General features: G+C 39.0%; 1 protein-coding gene across 3 annotated transcripts in view; it reads left to right on the forward strand.

Annotated features, from left to right (window-relative positions):
* The window catches only part of TLK2 (tousled-like kinase 2), a 148,383-nt gene that overhangs the window by 47,797 nt on the left and 75,125 nt on the right, over positions 1–25,461 (forward strand). For 2 of the 3 annotated variants that reach the window (XM_011947910.1, XM_011947911.1), the window contains 5 exons: positions 1,314–1,385; positions 2,755–2,824; positions 3,685–3,728; positions 4,796–4,891; positions 16,623–16,790. In XM_011947910.1, the coding sequence (XP_011803300.1) occupies positions 1,314–1,385; positions 2,755–2,824; positions 3,685–3,728; positions 4,796–4,891; positions 16,623–16,790 (450 nt within the window). The remainder of the gene's footprint in view (positions 1–1,313; positions 1,386–2,754; positions 2,825–3,684; positions 3,729–4,795; positions 4,892–16,622; positions 16,791–25,461) is intronic. The other variant, XM_011947912.1, reaches the window with a different exon arrangement.

The following is a 25,461-nucleotide window of genomic DNA, read 5'->3' on the forward strand; positions in this document are numbered from 1 at the left end:
CTTGCTCTTGTCACCCAGGCTGGAGTGCAGTGGTATGATCTTGGCTCACTGCAGCCTCCACCTCCTGGGTTCAAGCAATTCTCCTGCCTCAGCCTCCTGAGTAGCTGGGATTACGGGTGCCCGCCACCATGGCCTGGCCAATTTATGTATTTTTAGTAGAGATGGGGTTGCACCATGCTGACCAGGCTGGTCTTGAACTGACCTTAGGTGATCCACCTGCCTTGGCCTCCCCAAGTGCTGAGATTACAGGTGTGAGCCACCATGCCTGGCCAATTTTTATATTTTTAGTAACGATGGGGTTTCACCATGTTGGCCAGCCTGGTCTCAAACTTCTGACCTCAAGTGATCTCCCCACTACAGCCTCCCAAAATGCTTGGATTATAGGCATGAGCCACCATGCTCAGCCTGTTTCTTCGTTTCCTGTTTGCCTTTAGGACTCAGAGACTTTGAGTGCTTGTTATTTGATAATTTTCGCTGCTTCCACTGAGGAGCAGGTAGTGGAGCTTCCTTACACTGTTATTCTCAGTGTCAGTCTCCTGTAAACTTTTTTTGAGCTAGCATTCATGCCTCCATAAGGCTTAGCTTAGAAAAACATTTCCTTCATATGAGCTTTGACCATGCTTCATAAGGAACTCTTAATATACCCCTTAACATCTCAACTTTCAGGTACTGTTCTTTTGTGTTATAAGAGGCCAAGAGAGTTGATTTCTCATGTTTATTTTCCATAAACAATTCGGTACATGTGGAAGTACTATAGAAGAGAAAATCTGCACATGAGTACAGAGTTTGTAAAATAATGAAAGTAATGGTAGATAATTTTAATATGGAGGGTACAGCACCGCAGTTGAGTTCTATTCAGGTTGGCTTGAAGTTGATGCAGTTAACTTTTGCCTTCTTTGACCTGAGTTAGACATCAGAATCATCAGGCTTTGGCCCGGTGTGGTGGCTCATGCCTGTAATCCCACCACTTTGGGAGATTGAGACAGGCTGATCACCTGAGGTCAGGAGTTTGAGACCAGCCTGGCCAACATGGTGAAACCCCATCTCTACTAAAAATACAAAAATTAGCTGGATGTGGTGGTGGGCACCTGTAATCCCAGCTACTTGGGAGGCTGAGGTGGGAGAATTACTTGAACCCAGGAGACAGAGGTTGCAGCGAGCCAAGATCATGCCATTGCACTCCAGCCTAGGTGACAAGAGTGAAACTCCGTCTCAAAACAAAACAAAACAAAAAAAACCCATCAGGCTTCTTCTTCTTCAGTTTTGCTATCCTCTTAAATTAAAATTTATTTATTATTATTTTTTTCTTTCAGGGACCACTTAATAGTGAGTCTTCCAACCAGAGCTTGTGTAGCGTGGGATCCTTGAGTGATAAAGAAGTAGAGGTAAGAAGCTATGTTCATGGCAAGACTTTTCATACTTCCACTTTTGGGCGAGGCTTGGTGACTCAAGGCTGTAATCCCAGCACTTCGGGAGGCCGAGGTGGGCAGATTGCTTGAGGCTGGGAGTTCGAGACCAGCCTGGGCAACATAGTAAGAACTCATTTCTACAAAAAAACTTAGCAGGGTGTGGTGGTGGACACCTGTGGCCCCAGCTACTTGGAGGCTAAGGTGGCAGGATTGTTTGTGCCTGGGAGGATGAGGCTGCAGTGAGCTGTGATGGCTCCACTGCACTCCAGCCTGGGTGACAGAGTGAGACCCCCATCTCAGAGAAAAGATAACACTGCTTAATTAACTCCTTGGGTGCTGTTAGACTCTGTGTCAATTGCTCCGCTTTGAGTTGTGTGCTCTTTGCATATGTACAGCTATGGTGTGGCCCTCATGAGTTTTTATTATTATAATCATGTGTGGGTCTTACATATTTTAAAATTTTTGCTTAGTTGCCATCAATAAAGGATAGAAATTTGCAATATTGTTCCTGTTTAAATGGAAAATAAAATTGATTGACTGATTTTATTTTTACAACTTTTTTCAAGACATGGCCTCACTCTGTCATGCAGGCCGGGGTGCAGTGGGGCAATCATAGCTCATTGTAACCTGACACTCCTGAACTCAAGCAGTCCTCCTGTCTCAGCCTCCTGAGTAGCTAGGTGCCACCATGCCTGGCTAATTTTTTAAAATATTTTTATAGAGACGGGGTCTCGCTGTGTTGCCCAGACTGGTCTGGAACTCAAGCCATCCTCCCACCTCAGCCTTCAAAGTGCTGGAATTACAGGCATGAGCCACAGTGCCTGGTCAAGATTTTTTGTTCATTTGCTTAGCTTTTCACAGCCCTCATGCACAAGTTTTTTTGTGTGTGTTTTTTTTTAAGGCATATAACCTAGCTGCCTGTAGATGGATCTAAGTGTAAGTCTGTAGCCACCTATTTTGCACTTTGCAGATCTCTCCTTTTTGGAAAAAAGATTGGATTTAAAGTAGAAGTACTGTAACAGCAGTTTTCTGAGAACTTAACATGTGGTGGACATTTGTCCTACATTGTGCTCTATTAAATATCTTATGAAAGTTTTGTAGTACGTCTGATTTACAGATGAATAAACTGAAGCTCTGATATTTTAAGCAGTTTGACAAAAATTGTGTGGATGGTTTGGTTCTAGACCATAATACTCTTTATCATACTCAGTTTTAAGAGGAAGACAGTGATTCAGGACTTGTCTAGACCAGTTATATCTGTTCATGTATTTTGTGTATACTCGCTGTTTTCCTTATGTGAAAAATTTACCAAAATGCTAATTGTGACGTATATGGTTTTTAACAGACTCCCGAGAAAAAGCAGAATGACCAGCGAAATCGGAAAAGAAAAGCTGAACCATATGAAACTAGCCAAGGTAGTAATAATTTCGTATCAACAAAAGTACTCAATTCTAATGTACTTAGATAGAATTTTCTAACTCAAACTAAATAATTAGTTTGTACACAGGGATTCCTGATAAAAGCGGTTTGTGTATCTTAAGGGAATATCAGACGGTTTATTACAGACTTGCCATTTGATATACACCTGACAAAAGAGTGTTAGTTCTTCGGGGACTCTTTGTTTTCCCTGTTGTAAGCTAACAGTCTTCTTAACCACAGGTTTTTCTTTACACCAAGCATATATTGTACAAAAAAAGAGGTTATGTCAGAGTTTTAACTCTGACTTGTGTTAGATCAGTGATGTGTTAATGACAGCCAGCTGGAACAGCTTCATTTACATTACTGTCCTTTCTGCCTACTGCTCTTCCAAGGCAGTTGTTTAGTTGAATATTGGAACCCACTGGGATAAATCTGTAAACATGATGGTTATAATGCCAAATATCTTTATATAATCAAAGAAAGAAAAAATGGCTTGGCTTTTTTTTTCTCCCATTCTAAGGAATAGAAAGCCCAGTCTTGTTGCATCCTTCTTATCTTTTAAAATCTGCAGATAATTCATTTTGTCTTTGGGAGCAAAATTCTCCCAAAGTGACAAGAAAAATTACTGAATCTTAAAGCTGTGAAAAATTCTTCCTTTCACTGCTTGTTCAGTCCTTTATTTTATGGAGGAAATAGTCTGTTCTTAGGCTAAGGTATTTTGGCTCATTTGTTACAAGTAAAGGTGACGCTTGGGTTTATAGCAATGTATGTAGTTACTGAATGTATAGTACATTTTAGTGAATGATGGTTTATATGTGTATTGGAAAAACTGTATTTACTTTGGTTTCATTTTCAGGGAAAGGCACTCCTAGGGGACATAAAATTAGTGATTACTTTGAGGTAAGTTACATTTTTTGAAAAAACAACCAAAAAAATCAAACAAACAAAAAACCAAACTCTGTAGTGATTTTTAAAAAAAACCTAAATCCTTGTGTTTATTTGAGGCTTTAGAAAGTAATATTTTGGCCAGGCGAGGTGGCTTATGCTTGTAATCCCAGCACTTTGGGAGGCCGAGATGGGAGGATTGCTGGAACCCAGGAGTTCGAGACCAATCTGGGCAACATGGGGAAACCCTGTCTCTACAAAAAAATAGAAAAAATTAGCCAGGTGTGGTGGCACACACCTGTAGTCCTGGCTACCTGGGAGGCTGAGGTGGGAGGATCACTTGAGCCTGAGAAGTCGAGGCTGCAGTGAGCCATGATCTGCACTGCAGCCTGGGTGACGGTGAGACCCTGTCTCCCCCCACCCCAAAAAAAAGAAAGAAAGAAAGTAATGTTTTGCCTTTACTGTACTCTTCTTTCCTTTCTCCCCATCTTCATCAGTTAATGCTGCCCCATCTCTCAATAAGAGAAAACTGCTGCTGCCTTCCTAAATTTAAATTTATTATGTGTCTTGTCTGTGATGATATAAGAATTCACAAATGAGGTGATTTTTCTCTTGGCCAGACGAGGTTTTGTGTCTTACAAAGATTGAGGTGGAATGACTCGGACTCTTCTTTTGTCCTCCTCCCTTTAGTCCAGTGGAACATGTAGTGAGTTCCCTGACCCATCATTAGTGGTTACTAAAGACACTAACATCCACTGCACCACTGCATTTCTGCTTCGTGTATTTTGAGACAAGAAGGGAAAACATTCTTCTCTCATGTCCTTTCAAAATCATGTATACCTTCAGCTTTCTAGCCGTGTTTTCTTTATATCTTGGTATATTTCTGCTGGAGCTCCTTCTTAAAAATCTGATTAAAAAGTTAGCAGAATTTGACTTGTGTGGCATTTTCTCTCTAGAGTAAGATGTATTAACTTAAAGGGGCCATATAATTAAGATCTGTTTGTGTATTAATCTTTTACTCTCCTTACCTGAAGCATAGTACTGTTTTGAATTATTCATATCCGTTTTTCCCTGTTGGCCAGTTTGCTGGGGGAAGCGGGCCAGGAACCAGCCCTGGCAGAAGTGTTCCACCAGTTGCACGATCCTCACCGCAACATTCCTTATCCAATCCCTTACCGGTAAGCATTCACCTGGAGAAATTTGAAACCTGTTGTAGGAGACAAGATGCCCAGAAACACTCAAGCAAAGTTTCTCTTTCATTAATTACCCACAGGGAATGAAGCATTAGGGAGAAAAGTTCATAGTTTTACCTATGAATCCCTTACTTAGATTCAAATCTGTATCAGTAAATTAGCTTTTTACAGAAGAGCCAATCCTATTATCTCTACATAATAAATTACCTCTAATCCTACAGCTCAGTAGTCTATCAAAGAATTGATTCCAATCGAAACATTAGGTTTTTTCCCTTGCCAAATTTGTATGTTCCTGGAGGGTTTTTTTAATTTTAAAATTTGACCAGCTTCTGGCATAATTGAGTTTTCTCCAGAGCTTACTTAGTAATGTACTAGAAAAACTAATGCTATACAGATTTGTGATAGGTTTGTTTCCAGCCTGTAAGAGAGATCTGAAGGTCTTAAAAACATACCTAAGTTAGTGGTTCTCAGTTGGTGGCAGTTTTGCCCCTCAGGGACATTTGTCAATAACTGGAGTCATTATTGGTTGTCACAGCTCAGAGGTATGGGGATGACGCTATAGGCATCTACTGGGCAGAAGTCAGGGATGCTGGTAAACATTCTGTAATGTTAGGACAGCCTCCTTGCAAAAAAAAATTACCTGGTCCAAAATATCAGTGGTGCCGAGGTTGAGAATTCCTCAGTAAGCCAATGTAGGAGTATGTTTATTTGCTCCAGTGTCTTCGCATTATTTGTTGATACTGTTTAAGACTTCTTACTCAAGAGTGTGCTCTATCCCCTAATGCCTTAGGTATTGCCTCAGGTGGGATCTTGGGAGACAGGGTCTCTGGGACAGAAGTTTTTATTTTAGATCACTAATTTTTAGGAAAGTTGTTTTTCTTTGCCTTGGTAGAGTTGTGTAATAGTACTCATTTCCTAAGCGATTTAGGCTTCTGTATTGTTAAAGTATTTTAAAATGTACTTCCTCCCCCTCTACTGTCTCATAAAAACTTTCATTCATTAGGATTATTGTAATTATTAAAGCACTTATGAAAACATAAGTTAAACTTATGAAAACAACTAAGAAGTTTTGGCTATTACTGTGTCATCCTTGCCATATATATATAATTTTCTTTTCTTTTTTTTGAGACAGTCCCGCTTTGTCATCCAGGCTAGAGTGCAATGTCGCGATCATGACTCACTGCAACCTCTGCCTCCTGGGCTCAAGTAATTCTCCCAACTCATCCTCCTGAGTAGCTCACACTACAGGCATGTACCACTACGCCCGGCGAATTTTTTTATTTTTTTGTAGAGGCGTGGTTTCACCATGTTGCCCAGGCTGGTCTCAAACTCCTGAGATCATGTGATCTGCCCGCCTCCACCTCCCAAAGTGTTGAGATTACAGGCATTAGCCATTGTGTCAGACCATCCTTGCCATAGTTTAAAATGTTAGAAATGTTTGATGATAGATCCAATTTGAGCAGGTTGAGGTTTGTTAGATAACTGTTGAAGAGGCCTGTGTCTCTGTTTTTCTTAAGTTTCAAACCAGTTAAAGTCTAACAGACATTAAATGGGATTGCAGATTATCTATTTGGGGCAGATACGTTTTATAGAATTTCTCAATGTCGTTTATCACTCTTTTCTTCCTGAAATCCCCTTTTCATTTGGTTTTTAATGGTGTGACCACTCATCTCTCATGTGTCAGTTTAGGTTGAATCTTACCTGAAGACAAAAGAGATGAACGCAATAAGCTGTAGACATTTTTGCCAGCTATATGAATGTGGCTGAGCCTCATCATCATGCAAATCTGGGTATAGATGAGGTGTTAAAATAGGAACCAAAGCTTAATCCTCCACCTTTTCCTTGCTTGCCTCTAGGCTACTCAGCATGGTTGGAGGAAAACACACACACCAAAGTGACTGACTGATCTTCAGGTCATGAGCACTGGCCTCATGTGTACCTCTCACTGCCTGCCAGTCTTACTGTATTTCTACTTAGTTCCCTTTCCTCCATGAATATGTCCTGTTTTTGTCATCTCCTGCAAATCTCCAGCAATTCTTCTACTAACTGATGGCCTTCCTTTTTTATGTTACTGAGAAAATAGAAACGATCAGAAGAGTATTTCCACATGCTCCTACCGCAGATTTGCCAAGCTCCTTGCATCAGTACCCACATCCATCTGCCTTTGGGATGAATGAACTTGCTAGCCCTTCACATCGGTCTGGTCTCCCCAATAATTATGTATCCAGCTGTCTACTTGACATTTCCACTTGTACTGCTTGAGCATGTCCAAAAAGGAACTCTTGCTTTCCCTTCCCTACCATAACAATAACATTGAACGGCTCTTCCTGTAATCTGCCTTGTCCTGGTAAATGACAGATTACACCATCTGGTTTTTCAGGTCACAACCTCATGCCCCAAATGTAATCCATCAGAAAATCCTGGTTTTCCTTTAAAATGTATTAGAATATGACCACTTTTCTATTTTTCCAGTTCACTGTATTAGCTTTCAAAGTAGTCTCCCTGTTTTTGCCCTTGTTTCACCTAGTCTGAATGTAATAGCCCGAGCAAGTGTTAAAATGTTCAGACACATCCTAGCACTCCTCTGCTCAACACTTCCTAGACTGAAGTCTTTATGTGACCTAAAAGCTCTTGCGTGATCTGTGCTCCCCACCATCCACCCGATTCTGACATCTGCAGCCATTCTCCCTCTCCTTCATGCCACTGCAGCCACACTGGCCTCCTTGAGCTCTGTGAAGAACGCTTTTGCTTCAGAGTCTTTGTACTTGCTATTTATTCCCTCTTCCAGGAACATTCTTTTCTCAGATATCAGCAATCTCTTCATCAGGTTGTTGCTCAAAAATGACCTTAGCCGAGCGGTCTCCCTTAGCCAGCTTCTCTAAAATAGCAGTCCCTCATACCTTGTCACTTTGTTCCTAACTGTACTTTATTTTAATTCTAAGTTATTGGTACCTGACACACCCATACATTTTAATATATACTTAAATTTTTTGTTGATTCATATTTATACATACAGAGGAGTACACATTGTAAGTCTACAGTTCACATGAATTTTCACAAACTCTACAAGCACAAGAAATATTACCAGTGCTGCAGAAGTCCCCCTGAGTTCCCTTTCAGTTACCCCCTCCCTGCCGCTGTGGATAGCCACTAGCCTGACCTCTAACAACACAGATGGATTTTTTTTTGTATCTTGCATAAAAGACATTCAGTGTATACTTTTGTATCTGGCTCCTTTTGTTGCATGTTACTTTTGTGAGGTTTATCCATTTCATTGTGTATTTTGTAGGTCATTTATTGTCATTGGTGTGTTATAAGTTTAATTTTCATTTAATAATTTATATATTTTAATTTTCAACTATATAATTAGTTAATTGCCCATCTTCCCCCTATAATTTTTTTTTTTTTTTGAGACGGAGTTTCGCTCTTGTTGCCCAGGCTGGAGTGCCATGGTGCGATCTTGGCTCACTGCAACCTCTGCCTTCTGGTTTCAAGCAATTCTCCTGTCTCAGCCTCCTGAGTAGCTGGGACTACAGGCATGTGCCACCGCGCCCAGCTAATTTTTTGTATTTTTAGTAGAGGCGGGGTTTCACCATCTTGGTCGGGATGGTCTTGATGTCTTGATCTCGTGATTTGCCCACCTTGGCCTCCCAAAGTGCTGGGATTACAGGCGTGAGCCACTGCACCCGGCCTAGAATGTTAATCTCATAAGAAAGGAGATTTTGCTTTGCTTTGTTTACTGCTGTCTCTTGTTACATAAAGGTGTAATTTTTAAACTAATTTCCCCCACTTGACATGTAAGCAATAATATTTCATTTTCAGTCTCCAGCATCCAAAACAGTGCTTGGGACACAATAGGTGTTCAAAATTGTGCTGACAGGGAAGAATAGATGGATAAAAAATTATTTTCACCTTTTTTCCTGTAAAAGATTATTTTGTATTTGTGTTAAATATAAAAAATACAAAAAGTATGTAAAACATGGAAGTTTTTATACAGGAGTTGGCAAAAGACAGGTCACAGCTGGCTAGCTAGGATGATTTTTATTGTTTAAAATTTATTTCATTTTAATTTATTTTATTTTTGGAGACAGAGTCTCACTCTATCTCCCAGGCTAGAGTGCAGTGGCGCAGTGTTGGCTCACTGCAACCTCAGCCTCCTGGGTTCAAGCGATTCTCCTGCCTCAGCCTCCTGAGTAACTGGGATTACAGCCGTGCACCACTATGCCCGGCTAATTTTTGTATTTTTACTAGAGATGAGGTTTCGCCATGTTGGCCAGGCTGGCCTCAAACTCCTGACCTCAAGTAATCCACCCGCCTTGGCCTCCCAAAGTGCTAGAGTTACAAGCGTGAGCCACCACACCTGGCAAGCTCGGAATGATTTTTAGATGTTTAAAAGGTTTTAGAAATGAAGGATATGTGACAGAGACTGACGTGGCCTGCAAAACCTAATATATTTCTATCTGGTCCTTCACAAAAAAAGCTCCCAGAAAATCACTATAAAGTTAACTCTGTGTAATTGTTACATAGGGAGGTAAACTATTTCCAGCAGCTGGAAACCTACATGCGGTTCCCTGATCATAACTCCCACTACCCTAGAAGTGATCACTCGGCTAGTTTTTGTGGTAATCATTTTCATTTTCATGTAGTTTAAACTAGCCATGTATGAATCCATAAACAAAATAGTTTAGTTTTGCCAGTAAGTAAACTCAGTGTTTAAATCTTACGTATTTTTATTTTTGGCTGTTCTATCAATTATTAAGAGCGATGTGTATATTCGTATATCTTGCTGTGATTGTGGAAGTTGTCTGTTTCTTATATTTATATTAAATTTTGTTATATGTATTATGATTCTCTTCATCTCTTTAAAGCTCTTTGCTTAATTTTTTAATTTTAATTTTTATTTTTGAGATAAGTTCTCGCTCTGTTGCCTCGGCTGGAGTGCAGTGCACAATCTCAGCTCACTACAACCTCCGCCTCCTGGGTTCAAGTGATTCTTGTGCCTCAGCCTCCCAAGTACCTGGGATTACAGGCATGTGTCACCATGCCCAGATAACCTTTTTGTATTTTTAGTTGGAGTTTCTCCATGTTGGCCAGGCTGGTCTGGAACTCCTGGCATCAAGTGGTCCGCCTGCCTCGGCCTCCCAAAGTATTGGGATTACAGGTGTGAGCCCCCAAGCCTGGCTGAAGCCCTTTGCTTTAAATGTGGTTTATCTGATGTTTAATATATCCAAACCATTGTGAGGTATAACTATTTCCATTAGTTATATACTAATGGAAATACTGTCTTAATACTGTCAACTTTGCATTATTATGTTTTCTTTCTTTGGCAAATACCATGTAATTAGATTTTTTTCTCTTAAGTCTAAAATTTTTCTATTATCCTATTTACATTCATTATAATTACCACTCTATTAAGTTTAGATACATCATCATTTAATGTGTTTTTTATTTATCCTGGCTGTTCTCTGTTCCTTTTTCTTTAATTTCTTGCCTTCATTTAGATTGAATTTTTTTTTTTTAAGTCATTTTCTATTTTCCTCCTCTACTAGTAGCTAGGCTGTCTTTGGTGTTTCTCTTAGAAAGTACCACTTACGGCCAGGCATGGTGGCTCACGCGTGTAATCCTTGCACTTTGGGAGACCTGGGAACCAACGTGGGAGGATTACTCCAGCTCAGGAGTTCGAGACCAGCCTAAGCAATATAGTGAGACCCCTGTCTCTACAAGGCAGGCAAATCATGAGGTCAGGAGTTCGAGACCAGCCTGGCCAACATGATGAACCCATACCTCTACTAAAAATACAAAAACTTAGCTGGGCTTGGTGGCAGGTGCTTGTAATCCCAGCCACTCAGAAGGCTGAGGCAGAAGAATCTCTTGAACCCGGGAGGTAGAGCTTGCAGTGAACCGAGATCGCACCACTGCACTCTAGCCCTGGTGACAGTGTGAGACTCCATCTCAGAAACAAACAAACAAAGAAAACTTAAAAATTAGCCGGGCATGGTGGCATGCACCTTATAGTCCCAGCCACTCAGGTGGCTGAGGTGGGAGGATTCCTTGAGCTTAGGAGGTCGAGGCTGGAGTGAGCCATGATCACACTACTGCACTCCATCCTGGAGCATAAAGTGAGACACTGTTTCAAATAACCCCCCCCCCAAAAAAATAAATTACCACATGCCAAAATTCGAAGTCAGTTGTATCTTTATCCTCTACCAAATAAAATCATGTCCTCAGAACACTAACTGTTTACTCTGCTACTGATTTGGTGGTAGTGGTATATGTTTTTATTTTGCCTTTTTTTGGTCTCATAAAATATTGTTTAATGCTATCAGTGTTCGTTTAGGTTTATCTGTGTATTTACCTCTTTGTACTTCTTTCCTTTTTGCATCCTACACCTTCCACCTGGGGTCACTTTCCTTCTGCCTAAGTATTCCATTAGTATTCTTCTAGAATATATCTGCTAGGGATTAACTCTCTAGGTTTTTGTTTACTGAAATAACTTTATTTTGCTCTTATCCCTGAAAGGTATTTTTGGCTGTGTATGTTTTTAGGTTCGCTTTTTTTTTCTTTTAACACAATTGAGCAGTAATTCATTACCATGTTCTAACCCTCCATTGTTACTATTAAGAAATCAGCTGTCATTTGCCTGTTGTTTGTTTGAAGGTATCTGCTTTTTTCCCCCTGACTGCTTTAAAAGTTGTTAACTGTAGTTTTACGATGATGTGTCATTTCATTTCTCTGGCTTGTGATTTCTTGGACTTCTGGAATTTGCGGGTTAGTGTCTTTCATTAGTTCTGAATAATTAGCCATTGTCTCTTTGAATATTTTCTCTGATTTGTTCTTCTTTTCTTTCTCTTATGAAATTCTAATTAACCATACATTATACTTTCTAATTTTATTACCATGCCTTTTGACTTCTTTTTTTGTATTTTTGTTCTTCTTGTCTTTATATACTCCATCATGGGTAATTTCTTCTTGCCTTTCAGTTCCCAGATCCTGTTTTATTGTTTCTAATTTGCTGTTAGCCCTATTGAATTGGTTACTGCCTTTTGAAGAAAAAGAATTATATTTTCTGCAGATATTTTCAAGCCTGTCTTTTATTTTTTAAAATATGGTAGACACAATTATTTTATAATCTGTTTGATAATTCTAGCATCTGAAGCTTTTATGAATCTGTTTCTGGTGTCTCTTGTTTTTCTTAGTTGTTGTTCTTGGCTTTATTTCTTTTATGCTTTGTTTTTTAACTGTGTACTCCTCATTGTTCTTGAAAAATTTTTGGGGGGTTTCTTTAAGATCTAGGATGAATGAAGATGTATTACTCCAGGGAAAATTTTTATTTGCTTCTTCCAAGTACCTAGAGATTTTACCTCTTTTATATACCACTTTAGTGCATTTATAGCTTATATTTTGTGTAGTTTACTTATTTTGTTTGCTTTATTTCAGCTACTGGGAAATATTGATTTGGATTGTGTCAACATTTCTCAAGAGAACCCCCAACTCTTACACTGCCAAGGCAACTTCCTTGCAGCCATCTGAGGGTGGGGGTAATTTTTCTTCTGGTTTACCCTTTCCTTGAGAATGTAGGTAGCTCTTTGGAGGCCCAGCTTGAAGTGGGAAGGGTTTCCTATTGAACCCTCTCCCTTGGGTGGGCTGGGCTTTGATCTGTGACTATCTGCTTGATACCATGTTGCCCTGAAAATGGAAATTCAAGATCTGCAGGAGCCCTTAGGTCATATGTGGCTTTGGTGTTTCTTTTACCTGTCTGATGTTCCTAATTTCCCTTAGATTTTGCCCTGGCAGATCCCTAATATTTAATCAAGTCTTCAGTGCTTTTAATGGTTTTTGTTGTTATTGTTCGCCCATATTTTATCCTATCTGTATAGCTACCCCCCCGCCCAGGGAGAGGTTGGTTCAAACAGGAAAGGCTCTAGCCTAGCCTACATAGGATATTTACATAAATGTTTTTAAATCTTTCAATCCTTGGCAGGTATTTATTGAATATATGGCAGAAGGTTTAATTTTACTGTTGCAGCTCATTCTCCCATGCAGTGAGAATGTTGTCATCAATGGGTATCACAGGTGTTCTGGAGCCTGAGTTTAAACTGTTACATTTGGTGGGGTAGGAGTGTTGATCATGAGGAGGACTCTACTCATAGATTCCAAAACTAAATTTCTTTGTCAGGATCATTTTACTTTTATTTTTTGACATGAAAACATTAAAGAACTATTCCTGATTAAGGAAAATTATTTCCTTTATTCATGCGGATTATGAAAGTTCAACTATTCAGAAATGGTGAAATAGAAAAGTTCCCTCCAAAAGAACTGTTATTAGAGAGTATGGTGGGCAAATATTTCTAGACTTTTTGAGATATACGTGTATGTTTATATAATAGGTTTTCTTATTTCCATTGTATTACTTTCTTTAACCAATATCTTGTAAACATTTGTATTCTATAAATAGTGTAATGAACGTCCTTATACATACTTCTTAACTTACGAATTTTTCCCAGATAAATCCCCTAATTGTAATTCCCAAGTCAGAATATGATCATTTAAAAATGTCATCACATAAATTGCTAGAAGGTTATTAGCAGTTTGAGAGTACCAATTTTTTCACACCCTGCTAATACTGAATTTTATCATTGTAACCTTTGCATAAAGAAAAATACCTTGTTTTAACTTGCATTTGTTCATTAGTTATATATATTAAACATCCGATGTTTAATGGCCTTTTGGATTTCTCTTTTAATGCTTGTTCAGGTCCTTTGCATATGTCTCTTTTGAAATATTTGTGTGTTTTTGGTTTTTGTTTTACTGATAGGTAAAGCGTTATTTGTTAAGATTTAATAAATTATTTATATTATTGATTTGTTATATTGTAAATACTTTTGCTTGTTTGTAATCTTTTCTTTTTATGTTGACTTTTACCATTCAGGTGTAAAAAAATTGAAGTAGTTAAATTTATCAGTGTTTTTCCTTTATGACTTATGGGATTTTTCTTATTCCTAGATGTTCCCATATGGTGTATGCCTATATGGTGTGTGTGTGTGTATGTGTGTATTTTTTTTTTTCTTTTGAGACAGGGTCTTGCTGTGTTGCCCAGGCTGGAGTGCAGTGGTGTGATCTTGGCTCAGTGCAGCCTCTGCCTCCCGGGTTCCAGTGATTCTCATGCCTCAGCCTCCCAAGTAACTGGCACTACAGGCACGTGCCACCATGCCCAGCTAATTTTTGTATTTTTAGTAGAGATAGGGTTTTGCCACGTTGGTCAGGCTAGTCTTAAACTCCTGACCTCAAGTAATTTGCCTACCTTGGCCTCCCAAAGTGCTGGGATTACAGGCATGAGCCACTGTGCCCCGCCCATGGTTTATATTTTTAATGTCATGTTTTAAAAGTCTTTTACAACTAGAAAATTCTAAAAGCATTTGTTTATTTTTTCTTCTTGTAATTTTTATATGTTATGAAAGGTAGGAATCTACTTTTCTCTTTTTTTCTAATGTCTGCGCAAATGTCCTACCATCTTTTTAATAAGTTCCCACTGATATGAAATGCACATTAATCACAAATTATGTATCCATATTATATAGATCTGTTTCTGAATTCTGTATTCTGTGCCGCTGGTCAATCTGTCTGCTTCTGTATCTGTATGATACTGTTTTAGTTAATGTAACATTGTAGTATGTTTCGATATCTGATCAAGTTTCCCTGATACTCTTTCTGAAAAATTATGTGGCTGATTATGATTTTTTTTTAAGTGAACCTTAGAATTTATTGTGAAATCCCACAAAAACAACTGCCCGAGAAAGCATGAGAGAGAACCTAGATGACTACTGTACCACCATAAGACTATCCCTTGGAAGAGAAAAAGGCCAAAAACAAAATTAAAACCTTAAACTTGGGTTTTAGAGAAATTTGATATTTGTAGAATCTGAACCCAGGAACATATTACCATTTAATTTAGATCATTTTTAATATTCATCTGTGAAGCTGTATAGTTTTTCTTCATAAGTGTTCTGCATGTTTCTTAAGTTTGCTTTCAAGTATTTTACAGATTTTTGTTTGCTACTTTGAATCTGCTTTTCCTTCTGTTACATGCTCTGATTAAAATCAGTTGGGGAAGCTATCGATTTTAGTGTATTTATTTTGTATTTGGCCGTCTTACTGAACTCCTTTTAATTGTTATAGTAATTTTTCCATTGATTTGGTTGGTTTCCTTTGTGAATAGTTATATCATCCAAAAATGACACTAAAAATCTTTGATTTCTAATATTTTTACCTCATATTTTTTTCTTTTTTACATTGGCTAAAACTTTTATTACGTTTAATATGAGAATATGTTACTTTTGTTTTCTAGCTTTAATGAAAAGGTCTCCAGTGTTAGCACCATTAATTATGATATTTTATGTTGATTTTTGAAAAACATACTCTTCATTGCATTAAAAGTGGATAATTCCAGTCTTTTCTTTTTTTTGAGATGGAGGCATGCTCTGTTACCCAGGCTGGAGTGTAGTGGCACCATCTGGGCTCACTGCAACTTCCGCCTCCTGGGTATAAGCGATTCTTCTGCCTTAGCCTCCCGAGTATCTTGCATTATAGGTGCCCACCACCATGCCCAGCTAATTTTTGTATTTTTAGTAGAGATGGGTTTCACCATGTTGGCCAGGCTGGTCTTGAACTCCTGACCTCAAGTGATCCGCCTGCCTTAGCCTCCCAAAGTGCTGGGATTATAGGCATGAGCCACTGTGCCCAGCCAATTCTAGTCTTTTAAGAGTTGCCTAACAGTGTGTGTATCCTTTTTGGTATCCAACAGGAAGAATCTTAATTTATCCCTCCCTAAAGTTAATGTAATGAATTACATTAGTAGATTTGCTAATGTCTAATCATTTTTAGGTTTCTGAAGTAAATTATGCGTAATTGTGGTGTATTATCCTTTTAGTATACTGTGGAACTTGTTTTGCTTGTATTTATTTTAGATTTTTGCATCTGAATATAGTATAGTGAGAATAGAATTGAGAGTGAAATAAGCTTTACCTATAAAGTCACGGAACAGGCCAGGCACGGTGGCTCATGCCTGTAATCCCAGCACTTTGGGAGGCTGAGGCGGGCGGATCACCTGAGGTCAGAAGTTTGAGACCAGCCTGGCCAACGTGGTGAAACCCTGTCTGTACTAAAAATACAAAAAAATTAGCCAGACGTGGTGGCACCTGTAATCCCAGCTACTTGGGAGGCTGAGACAGGAGAATTGCTTGAACCCAGGAGGTAGAGATTGCAGTGAGAGCAGAGACCATGCCACTGCACTCCAGCCTGGGCAACAAGAATGAAACTCCATCTCAAAAAAAAAAAAAAAGAAAAGAGAAGAAAAGTCTCGGGACAGTGTCTTAATTTTCATTTACCTACAGGATAGAAATAATATTTCCTCTGTAGGGTTGAGGGCATTATGAAGTGGATTTGTAGAATTCTACAAAGTAACATGTAAATTCAGACTCTCATAAATATAGAACCATTAAAATATAATGTCAAAGAATTTGAGTAAGATAGTCACATTTTTAGATAGGTTATAATACAATGATAATGTTGCTGTGCTCTCCATAATTATTTTTAGAGAGGCCTTTTTTAAAAAAATCATTCATCTTATATTTGATAACTGTTTTTAACCTGTTACATGTTTGAGCAGTATCAGATTATCTTTTTCATGTTATTTGTGTGTTTCTTTACTGTTTTCCAGCGACGAGTAGAACAGCCCCTCTATGGTTTAGATGGCAGTGCTGCAAAGGAGGCAACGGAGGAGCAGTCTGCTCTGCCAACCCTCATGTCAGTGATGCTAGCAAAACCTCGGCTTGACACAGAGCAGCTGGCACAAAGGGGAGCTGGCCTCTGCTTCACTTTTGTTTCAGTGAGTACAAAGCCTAAGTTAATTCAGATCCTTGCCATTGCCCTAGCGCTCCTTGATGAAGTTGGATTAATTATTTTGATAGAGAGACAAGGGCATTTCTAATACTTTTTTAAAAAATGTGATCTCCCCTTATCATCATTCCCAAACATCCCTAATTCTACATCACTTCTAAATGTGTTGTGTTTTTCCCAGTCTCCGTTCGTTCAAACTCCTGAGGGAGACTGCTTTGTCAATGCCTGAACCCACAATGGAAAGGAAGGAAAGCATCATCTTAGATTGACAGAGAAGAAAATACAGATCAAATTCCATTAGTAACCAAGATATAATTAAAAATAGAATCTCCAAGTTTCAGCCATCATCTATGTAAGTTAATACTCAAGTCAGTACAGTTTTAGTATGTAGGCAGGCATTCTCACAGCAAGGTTACTGGTCATTTGCCCTGTGTAGTATTTGGGCTATGTACACACTTGCTTTCTTACCCCTTCAGAGTATTGATACAGTTAGCTTTCTCAGAAATATTTGGCTACCTGTTTGCTCCTTTCAGCTTACTTCTTTCTCCATCTTTGAAGAACAAGAATTTGAGTATTATGAAAGTTTGACCTCATTTCATAAGGCACTGTGAATGCAGTTTGAACCAAATGTTATTTTTCCTGGTTTCTGGGCCCTACTGGGTTACCTGTTTGTTGCCAAGAGTACCAGAGTAACAGAAAGCCCCGTCGCCCTATTCCTATTCTACTTTCAGGAGCATCTTTCAGAACTAAGTCACGACTTATCCACATTTTGTCCCTGTTACCAGTTCATTTTGTCCAGTTATAATCTAAGTTTCCTGTTTATTTGCCCTATGGTATCTATAAGTCTTCAATCCACACTACACCAGCTGTGTTCAAAAAGGTGCTGAAAATGGTGGGTAAGGAAAGGAAATACAAATAATAAAACACTTAACCAGATAGGAAGCTATCATGCATGATTTGGAATGTTTTCTTATAGTTATGATAGCTTTACCTTAAGAAAGAGATACAACACTCCTTGAATAACATCATTTCATTCAGCATCGTTTCGTGATAGTGTTAATTAGACACTGTGAGCTGATGCCACTGTCTTTGTGGAGTTTGCATGTTTTCCCTGTGTCTGCACGAGTTTTCTCAGGGCACTCTGGTTTCCTCCCGTATCCCAGAGATGTGCACGTTAGGTTCATTGGTGTGTCTACAGAGTCCCAGTCTGAGTGACTGTGGGTGTGTGTGTGCAACAGAATGGCTTCCTGTCCAGGTCTGGTTTCTGCTTGCACCCTGTGCTGCTTGGGATAGCTCTGGCTATTCACCACCCACTGGAATAAACAGATAAATCATTATCTTACTTGTTTTTATTAATCTTACTTAAATGTATGTAGAGCTCACTTTTATTTCAGTGTTTAATATTAGAAGTGTTTTGATCTTAATCATCAAAGGAATGGGGAAACTTCTTGTGTGAAGACAGTATAGTCCTATCCCCAGGTGACGAAGGAAATATACATACTTTAAAAATGGGATAATTGACCCATATAATATTGTAAGAAGGACTGATAGCAGTATGGAATAGTTTCTTTGAGAATGCAGTACGCTGTAGTGTTGTTTTAGAGAATGTATGTGTCATTCACACATTTCGAAATTGTTAATGTTTATCATTCACTTACTTTTGTTAAATCTTCGCTTTTTTGTTTTGTTTTGTTTTTTGTTTTGAGACAGAGTCTGGCTCTGTCGCCTGGCCTGGAGTGCGGTGGCATGATCTCGGCTCACTGCAAGCTCCGCCTCCCGGGTTCATGCCATTCTCCTGCCTCAGCCTCCTGAGTAGCTAGGACTACAGGCACCCGCCAGCACGACCAGCTGATTTTTTGTATTTTTAGTAGAGATGGGGTTTCACCATGTTAGCCAGGATGTTCTCGATCTCCTGACCTCATGATCCATCTGCCTCAGCCTCCCAAAGTGCTGGCATTACAGGCGTGAGCCACCGTGCCCAGCCTTTGTTAAATCTTTATCTTGGATCTTACTTTTCCAGGAATAACCTTGGATAATCAGGGAGTTATTTATCTTTTGGTCATTTTTAAGGCAATAAAACGACCTCTTTATCACTTGAGAGGCGTTCCCTTTGTTTACTCCACAAATACTGAGTGCCCACCGTGTAGTGAGCACATAGTTAAATACACAAGATTTGGTCAGCAAGAACTTGTTCCCCTTTCTATCTTGTAAAAAATATGGTTATGCAGGCTTGTGGTGGATGCACGTGAAGGACCTCCTGCTCCTATCAGCTGACACACTCTGCTATCAGAGGGGTAGCAGATGCTGTAGCCACATTGTTCTCACATGCAAAGAGGTGGCAGAGACGAGTAACAAAATGGTCATGTATGCAGAAGGAACATGGAAACAGTATGAAAACCAGAAGTCTAAATGCTCTGGTACAGTTCTGTTTCTCTTTGCTTCTTAGCAGTACCAGCCAGCATATAAGCTTAGTAGTATAAGGAAAGAAAATAGTAAAAGGGTTAGTATTAATATACAAGTGTAAATCAGCAAAGGAAAGCAGATTCATAGAAAAGTAGGTAAAGACTGTTTTTGAAAAGAAGGTAAGTGGCTAATAACATGAAATAATGCTCAATTTTGGCCATAGAGAAGTGCAAAATAAAACAAGATAACATTTTTGACCTAGCAAATTGGCAAGGATTAATAAATTTGATAGTTCTTGGTGTAGGTGATAGTTTAGAATACATTCAGTTTTATTCTGTCTGTAAATTGTTGAAGTCGTATGGACCACTTGGTAATGTATCTCAATGTTAAGTTTACATATCCTTGGGTCCAGAAATTCCATTCCCATAAAATTACACAAAGATATTTATTGAGGTATTGTTTATCATTGCAAAAAATCTGGAAGCCGTTTCCTTTCCAGTATTTCAGAGAATACGACCTTCGCATCAGACCTCATCTGATGTAATTCATCAGCGACTGTTGATCACTTCTTTCTTCTCTAAGCATATGGTCTTCACTTGGCTTCCATTCTTGATTTTTCCTCACATCCTCTATCTCTGAACATTAGAGTGTTCCAGGGCTCTGTCTTCAGACTCGTTTGTCTACCTTCATTTTCTTCTTAACATCCCTCTCTCTCTCTTTTTTTTTTTTTTTTTTTTTTTTGAGACAGGGTCTCACTCTGGCTGGAGTGCAGTGGTGCAATCTCAGCTCATTACAACCTCCACCTCTTGGGCTCAAGCGATTTCCCCACCCCAGCCTCCCAAGTAGCTGGGAGTACAGGTGTCTGCTACCACGCCTGGCTGATTTTTATATTTTTAGTAGAGACAGAGTTTTGCCATGTTGGCCAGGCTGGTCTCGAATTCCTACTCTCAGGTGATCCACCCGCCTTGGCTTCCCAAAGTGCTGGGATTACAGACATGAGCCACTGCGTTCGGCATATGTTCAGAATTTTACCACTTCTAATTCTCTTCACTACTGCCACTCCAACTTAAACCATTGTCTCCCACTGAGATAACTGGACCCTTTGCTTTGACCTTTGTTTTCTTTTAATTTGTTTTCAGCAAAGCAGAGTGATTGTGTTGAAACATAAGTCCAGTCATGCCACTCCCCTGTCGAAAAGTCCTTAAAGTGGCCCTGCATGGTTTGTTTTCCTCCACCCTGACATGTTTTACTACTATCTCCCTTTCTCATCAGATTCCATGCACACTAGTTTTCTCAAATACTCTCTCTCTCAGTGATGCTCTCACCTCGGGGCCTTAGCGTTGGCTGTTGCCTTTGCCCTAACATTCTTCACCCATATATCAGCGTGCCCCGCTCTCTCAGTTCCCTCTGGTTTCTGCTTATATTTACCCTATTAGAGAGGCCTACCCTGGCCACACTATAAAATAGCAACTTCTCCCCACCCGCCCCACCTGTTATTGAGCTCCTAGGCCCTGAGTTGTTTTTCTCCTTAGTCTTATACCAGCTGACGTACTATGATAGACTTTTTCTGACTTCCCCCCGCTGGAATGTAAGCTCCATCAGATCAAGGACTTTGCTTTGTTCACTTCTGTATCTCCAATGCCCAGAACAGACCTGCTCTAATAGGCACTCAGTGTAATTATATGTTGCATGAGTTAGTAAAAGCATTCTTTTTTTTTTTTTTTTTTGAGACGGAGTCTCGCTCTGTCGCCCGGGCTGGAGTGCAGTGGCCTGATCTCAGCTCACTGCAAGCTCCACCTCCCAGGTTTACGCCATTCTCCTGCCTCAGCCTCTGAGTAGCTGGGACTACAGGCGCCCGCCACCTCGCCCAGTTAGTTTTTTGTATTTTTTAGTAGAGACGGGGTTTCACTGGGTTAGCTAGGATGGTCTTGATCTCCTGACCTCGTGATCCGCCCATGTCGGCCTCCCAAAGTGCTGGGATTACAGGCTTGAGCCACCGCGCCCTGCCGTAAAAGCGTTCTTTATAGAGGGACTGGTTAAATGAATTGTAATACATTTGTACAGTGGAATGCTATACAGCTGACAAAAGAAGTGAGGTAGCTGTGTGCATATACTAATGAAAGATTTCTAAATATATGTTAGTAAAAATAGCATGTGGCAGAATATTAAGAATTTGATCTTTTAAATGTTTAAAATTATTATGTAATTCAACGTTTTAGTATAGGAAATTTGAGTTTTTATTTTTAAGAGAGAGGTCTCACTATGTTGCCCAGGCTGGGGTGCAGTGGCTATTCACAGGCGCAATCATAGCATTATAGCATACTATAACCTTGGAACTCCTGGGCTCAAGCAATTCTCCTGCCTCAGTTTCCAGGGTAGCTGCAACTAGAGATTGCACTGCTGCATTCCAGCCTGGGTGACAAAGTGAGACTCAGTCTCAAAAAACAAACAAAAATTAGTATTTGGACTCACAGTCCAGTGCTCATTCTATACCACCACACTAGCTCCCAGTATGAAGACTGTCTGTCTGTACAAAGACAATCTATATCAGACTAGAGAATAAGATACCTGAGCTGACCTCTCTCACTTGTAACCTTATGACATTACAGCATACATAAAGATTCAGGAAGAAGGGAAATGTAGAGGGATTAGAAAAAGGTCATTTCCTCCTCTATTGGTGAGAATGTTGTCAGGGAAAATCATAAGCAAATAGTTTCCTAAATTGTAAAAATAGAACATGTACATAGCCTGCAAGAAATTGAGGAGATGGAGAAGAGTGAAATTCTTCCCTTGGATTCCTCAGAGATTAACTACTGTTAACAGTTCGTGTTTTGGATTTTCTATGATTACCATTTTAATGTCAAATAATATGTTCCTTATTTAATCTTATTTATTTATTTGTAGAGACAGGGTCTCACTATGTTGCCTAAGCTGGTCTTGAACCATCCTCCTGCCTTGGCCTCTCAAAGTGTGGGGATTACAGGGTTGAGCCACTGTGCCTGGCCTTATTTAATGAACTTTAAGTAAGATCTATTTACTCCTCATTATGAAAGACAAATTTAACATAACTTTCACCCAGTCTTTCTTTCTTTTTGAGTTGTTTAGTTATTGTTACAGTATAAGTGTTTGATATTTAGTTTGTTACGTTAACTGTAATTGAGTCTTGTCTGCTTTGTAAATTATTCTAAGACTTGAAAACAAGGAACATTTGTAATATTATGATCGTTTCGTTGTTGGGCATTTCAAAACCAAATGATTTTATTGGACTCACTGAAGAGAAGAGAGACATTGAATTAGTTTAGATTGAAACAGTTCTAGTCATCAAGGTCTACTGGATCTTTTTTTACCTTAATGGCAAGTCTGTTGTTTCCTTAAAACTTGTGTCTTTTAACATTATGTAGATGTTCTGCACAACTTGATTTTTTAAAAAGGTAGTTTGCTTTTTTTATGCTCAAGTATTTTAAAATACAGTTCAGAAATCTTGACCTCCTATCTCTAAATAAATAGGCATTTTTAAAAAACATGTTAACATTTTGCTAGATAGCCAAATTAACATTATAACATATCTGTTAATATCTGTAAAATAGAACTTTCCTCTCATCATCTGTGCCTGTTGCTCTGTACTGACATACAGCTCTACTAGAAAGACAGGCTAAATGCTTAGTTCTTTCCTTTTAATTACTAATGAGGCTTCTAAATTTTTTTTTTTAACTTTTAAAGTAGAGAGTTGTTCGATAGCTGTGCCAGATGGTAACAAACAGCTTTCTCTTCTTTGATTATCATAGCTTCATGGATTTTCATGGGTGTACATCAGTAAATAGAATCATTCTTTTTTGGTGCCAGTTGGTCACGGCTTTATCCTTTTACCAGTTGATGGATATTTAGGCTGTTTCCACTTCTTGGCTATTATGAATGATGTTGCTATGAACATTCATATATAAGACTTTGTGTAGACATATGTTTTCATTTCTTTTGGATTTATGCTGAAGAGTGAAATTGCCAGGTCATATGGTAACTGTTTTTGAGGAGCTGCCAGGCTCTTCCACAGCAGCTGCACCATTTTACATTCCGAGCAGCAGTACATTCCAATTTCTCCATGTCCTCGCCAGTACTTGCTATTGTCTGTCTTTTTCATTACAGCCATCCTAGTGGGTGTAAAGTGGTATCTCATTGTGGTTTTGATTTGCATTCCCCAAAAAACTGGTGATGTTGAGCATTTTTTCATTTGCTAATTGGGCTTTTGTGCATCTTCTTTGGAGAGATTACTATTCAAATCCTTTACCCATTTTTAAATAGTGTTGCCTTTATTGTTAAGTTGTAAGCATTCTTTATATATTCTGAATATTAGATCTTTGTCAACTCTATAATTGGCAAATGTTTTCTATTCTGTGGGTGGTCAGTTTACCTCTTGACGGTGTCCTTTGAAGCACAGAAGTTTTTAATTTTGAGAAAATTTCAATTTATTTGTTTTTTTCTTTTGTTGCTTATGCTTTTAGTGTTGTAGCCAAGACTTCACCTAACCTAAAGTCATGAAAATTTACTCCTGTATTTTCTTCTATGTGTTTTATACTTTTAGCTTTTATATTTAGGTCTTCTTTCCATCTTGTGTTAATTTTTGTGTGTGGTATGAGGAAGGAGTTCCAACTTCATTTTTTTTGCATGTGGCTATCCTATTGTCCCAGCACCATTTGTGGAAAATACTGTGCTTTTACCGTTGAATTGTCAGCACCATTTTCAAAAATCAGCTGACTCACAGCAAGGGGTTTATTTCTGGGCTCTAAATCCTACTCCGTCTATATGTTTGTTATGTTAGCTCGTTTTCACACTGCTACAAAGAACTACCTGAGACTGGGTAATTTATGAAGAAATGAGGTTTAATTAACTCCTAGTTCTGCAGGCTTAACAGGAAGCATGACTGGGAGGCCTCAGGAAACTTATAATGGGAGAAGGCGAAGGAGAAGCAAGCACCGTCTTCTCAGGAAAGAAAGAGAAAGAGTGAAGGGGAAAGTGCCATGCACTTTTAAACCATCAGATCTTGTGAGAACTCACTCACTATCATGTGAACAGCAAGGGGGAGTATGCCCTTGTGATCCAATCCGCTCCCACTAGACCCTTCCCCCTGACATATGAGGGGTACAATTCCACATGAGATTTGGGTGGGGACGCAGAGCCAAACCATACCACCTGTCTTTATGCCAGGACCACACTGTCTGAATAACTGTAGCTTTGTAATAAGTCTTGAAATTGGGAAGTGTGAGCCTTCCTACTTTGTTGGGTTTTAAGATTGTATTGGCTGTTTGGGATCTGTTGCATTTCCCTATGATTTTTAAGATCAGCCTTTCGGTTTCTGTAAATAAACCAGATAGGATTTTATAGCAATTGTGCTGAATCTGTAGATCAATTTGAGAAGTATTGCCTTTTTAACAGTATTAAGTCTTTCAGTCCATTAACACAAAATATCTATTTATTTAGGACCTTTTAATTTCTTTCAACAATGTTTTGTAACTTGCAATATATAGTCCTATATTTATTTTGTTAAAAGTATTCCTAAGTATTTATTCTTTTTACGCTATCGCAAATGGAATAGTTTTCTTAATTTTATTTTCAGATTGCTCATTGCTAGAGTATAGAAATACAATTGATTTTTGTATGTTGATCTATCATGATGGAGTCTTGCTCTTTCGCCCAGGCTGGAGTGCAGTGGTACAATCTCGGCTCACTGCTGCACTCTGCCTCCCGGGTTCAAGTGATTCTCCTGCCTCAGCCTCCCGAGTAGCTGGGATTATAGGCACCTGCCACTACGCTCAACTAATTTTTTGTATTTTTAGTAGAGACAGGGTTTCACCATGTTGACCAGGCTGGTCTCGAACTCCTGACTTTGTGATTCACCCGCCTCAGCTTCCCAAAGTGCTGGAATTACAGGCGGGAGCCACTATACCCGGCCTGGACTCATGATTTCTAATAATTTTTTTTGGTAAGACTTTTTATATATAGAAAATCATGTCATCTGCAAATATAGTATTACATCATTTCCAATCTGGATGCTTTTTATTTTCTTGCCTGATTGTCCTGACTAGAACCTTCAGTAGAATTTTGAATAGAAGTGGCTAGCTGGGACATCCTTGTCTTTCTTGTTCATGATTTTAAGGGAAAATGTGAGTTCTTTAAAAATAAGTATTTCATTAGCCAGGCGTGGTGGTGCGCACCTGTAATCCCAGTTATTCGGAAGGCTGAGGCAGGAGAATTGCTTGAACCCA

This window comes from Colobus angolensis, unplaced genomic scaffold, assembly GCF_000951035.1.
Source record: "Colobus angolensis palliatus isolate OR3802 unplaced genomic scaffold, Cang.pa_1.0 Scaffold271, whole genome shotgun sequence".
NCBI lineage: Eukaryota > Metazoa > Chordata > Mammalia > Primates > Cercopithecidae > Colobus > Colobus angolensis.